The sequence below is a fragment of the Silene latifolia genome, chromosome Y (genome assembly GCF_048544455.1).
Source record: "Silene latifolia isolate original U9 population chromosome Y, ASM4854445v1, whole genome shotgun sequence".
Taxonomy (NCBI): Eukaryota; Viridiplantae; Streptophyta; class Magnoliopsida; order Caryophyllales; family Caryophyllaceae; genus Silene; species Silene latifolia.
Window position 1 is genome coordinate 387,999,581 of NC_133538.1, and position 3,123 is coordinate 388,002,703.

At 38.8% G+C, this 3,123-nt stretch overlaps 1 protein-coding gene across 1 annotated transcript; it reads left to right on the forward strand.

Annotated features, from left to right (window-relative positions):
* The first annotated feature begins 487 nt into the window (after positions 1-487).
* Positions 488-2,492, forward strand: LOC141628681 (peptidyl-prolyl cis-trans isomerase CYP65-like). Its single transcript, XM_074441789.1, has 4 exons — positions 488-838; positions 926-988; positions 1,080-1,183; positions 1,732-2,492. The coding sequence occupies exons 1-4, from the start codon at positions 741-743 to the stop codon at positions 1,947-1,949; spliced, it is 483 nt and encodes a 160-aa protein (XP_074297890.1). The 5' UTR covers positions 488-740; the 3' UTR covers positions 1,950-2,492.
* Positions 2,493-3,123: the final 631 nt, after the last annotated feature.

Consider the following 3,123-nt stretch of genomic DNA (forward strand, 5'->3'; position numbering starts at 1 on the left):
AGAGGGAAAAACGAGTAAGGAAGAAAATGAGAGAAATGAAGAATAACAAAAGAGGGTTTTGATGCCTATAAGTAGTTTATATTGAATTGATTGATATTGATCTATTTAAAGTCATGTAACTTACTTACACTTTGGTTTGTGAAAAAAAAAAATATAGGAAAAGAGAAGGAATAAGATGGAGGGAGAAAAAAAAGGGATGGAAATATGGAAATATGGAAATTGGAATATGATAAGTTTGTTTCAAATTTATCATATGTTTGTGGGATTTTGGTTTGTATTTGACATGAAAATATATTTTACTATTTAGATCTCCATCATCCCTCTATTTTACTTCATTTGTTAATAAAACTCGAAATAAGTAATGAAAGACACTATAGTTGCAACTTTTCTTAGTATTTGTATAACGCATGGGCATGAAAATTAGTAATTTAGTAAATATATCATTCTTAGTATTGCTTGCTAATAGCTCTAGTCGTATAGCTAGCTAATAGCTCTAGTCCTAGTCCGTATAGCATACAAATCAATTTTTTTGTGAACGGCTTGATTTTCCAAAAACAAGATACGGATTGAATACCGGAGAGACGAGAGCCTTTTTCTATCTCCGCCGTCGGAACCTCCATAAACCCAAAACTAACGCGGCCGCTTCACCAACCACCATCAAAACACCACATACTTGAACAGTAACACAAAGACAGTACTATTCAAAAAAATGGGAAAAAAAACAACACAGCAAAGATCGTATGTTCATAACGAAGACGGAATGGGCTACCGAATGGGGCGGCGCTAAATCCAAAGACCTCCGTACTCCTTTCAAACGTCTCCCTTTCTACTGTTGCGCGTACTCCTCACCCTCTCATCTTTACTTTCTTCATTACTCCTTTTTATTTCAATTTAATTGATTTATTTATCGGTATTGTTATTGTAGGCTTACGTTTACACCTTTCGACATTCCGGTTTGCACCAAATATGGTTGCGTTTTCGATACTATGTTAGTTTCTTTCACTTTCTGATTTTGTGTGGTTTGGAGTGAATTGTTGATTGTTAGGTTTAATTTGTTTTTGTTGAATGTGGTTGAATAGGCATATTATTCCGTATATTAGGAAGTATGGCAAAAATCCGGTTACTGGAGCTCCGCTTAAGCTTCCCGATCTTGTTCCTCTTAACTTCCATAAGAATTCCGAAGGTATCGCCTTTTCCTTTTGTTTTGGTTGAAATATGTATGTTTGTTGATTTGTAATTTATCTATGAATGACTGAATTTGGAAATCACATTTGTATGATCTCGCTCGTTGTGTATGTGTTAGTCTAGCCACTGCCGTGTGTTGTAGCAAAAAAATAAGCAGCCAAAGGTTAAAACCTTGACCAGTTGACCTCATCTTTGAATTATTCACTACTTAACCATTGCGCTAGCAACTACAAGTATCAATTTTTGTTGATTTATGTGCGTAAATGTATATGAACTTCAAAAGTTGGCGGTTAGGGCACCAATTGGTCACTTTGTACGCAAAATGTTTTTTTTTTTCTATTGCTATTTGAGTCTTGATAAGCTAGGTGTTTTTATCGGTTTCAAGTGTATTCTATGTTACATAACATGAAATTGTCGAGGGAGGATGAAATGGGGATTAGGAGGATAATCATCTTTTTATGCTTCTATATCTGTGATCATAAATATGTCGGTCAATTATACTTCAATTTGTAGCTAACATTTTATCTTTTGTTACATCTCTTCCAGGGGAGTTTCATTGCCCGGTTTTGAACAAGGTTTTCACTGAATTTACGCACATTGTTGCGGTGAAGACCTCTGGAAACGTGTTATGTTATGAGGCCGGTTCATTTTTCTTCTCTAATTGTGATTACCTACCAATTTGTCTGAATTATTTATTTAGTAGGATGGAGTTATGTTACTTGAGGTATAAACCTCCTAGTTTACCATGTAGGAGATTTTCGTAGGGATATGTATGACCACACACACAATAATAAAGACAAGAATAACAGGGACACAAATATAACGAGGTTCACCAAATTGGCTACGTCCTCACTGCGGTTGCACTAGGATTTTATTGATCACGCGCAGAGCTTACAACAAGAGTAATATACACAAGAGGCTTAAGACTACTCTTATTATTACACTTATAACTCACTTATGAGGATTGAGGGATGCATATTCTGAGCTTCGTCCATCTCCTTTTATAGGCAAGTGAACCTCATACATGAGCCACCATATTTTACTTTGCTCACAACAATAAATGCATGCAGACATACATTTCTTCATTTCATATTGCTTTATGTAAAATTATTGCAAACTTGTTGACAAACTTACTTCACTCCAAAATAGAGGGACCCACTATCATGTCAACAAATCTCCCACCTCCCGACACTTTTGGAGGTACCACGGAAAACACACTTCATCTACCCGATCCACCTAATACAACTGCATCTCCGCTCATGCCGACTACAAGAGCCCAAACGAGGTACTGTCCAACCTCGACCCAATGTCATCCAAGTCTATTCCCAACGGCAACCTATAACAACCCGATCCACCACCGTCGTAACACAACCCCAATAAGATGGGATGTGTACCTTTGGGCCCATTATTTGTCCTCACTTAAGCCCAAAAGCACAAGGCCTTGTTACTAAGTGGTGGGTGGAAGTCCTTATAAATATCTCATAAGCCACTCAATTTCCTGATGTGGGACAATTCCCTCTCAATCTCTCGGGGTGTTACAAACTCCCCCACTTAAATAACACGTCCCCGTTGTGCCAGGAGGCTGGCCGCAGCCAAGCCCAGAATCCTCCCCTGCTAGGTGGGTGACCCGGGTACTCCTGACCACAAGCTCACCACACAGTCGCAGGGTTGCTCTGATACCATTTATAACACCCGATCCACCACCGTTGTAACACAACCCCAATAAGATGGGATGTGTACCTTTGGGCCCATTATTTGTCCTCACTTAAGCCCAAAAGCACAAGACATTGATACTAAGTGGTGGGTGGAAGTCCTTATAAATATCTCATAAGCCACTCAATTTCCTGATGTGGGACAATTCCCTCTCAATCTCTCGGGGTGTTACACAACCATACATGTCGGGTTTCACACATCGTTCCCGGAGGTGCCCACTCCCAC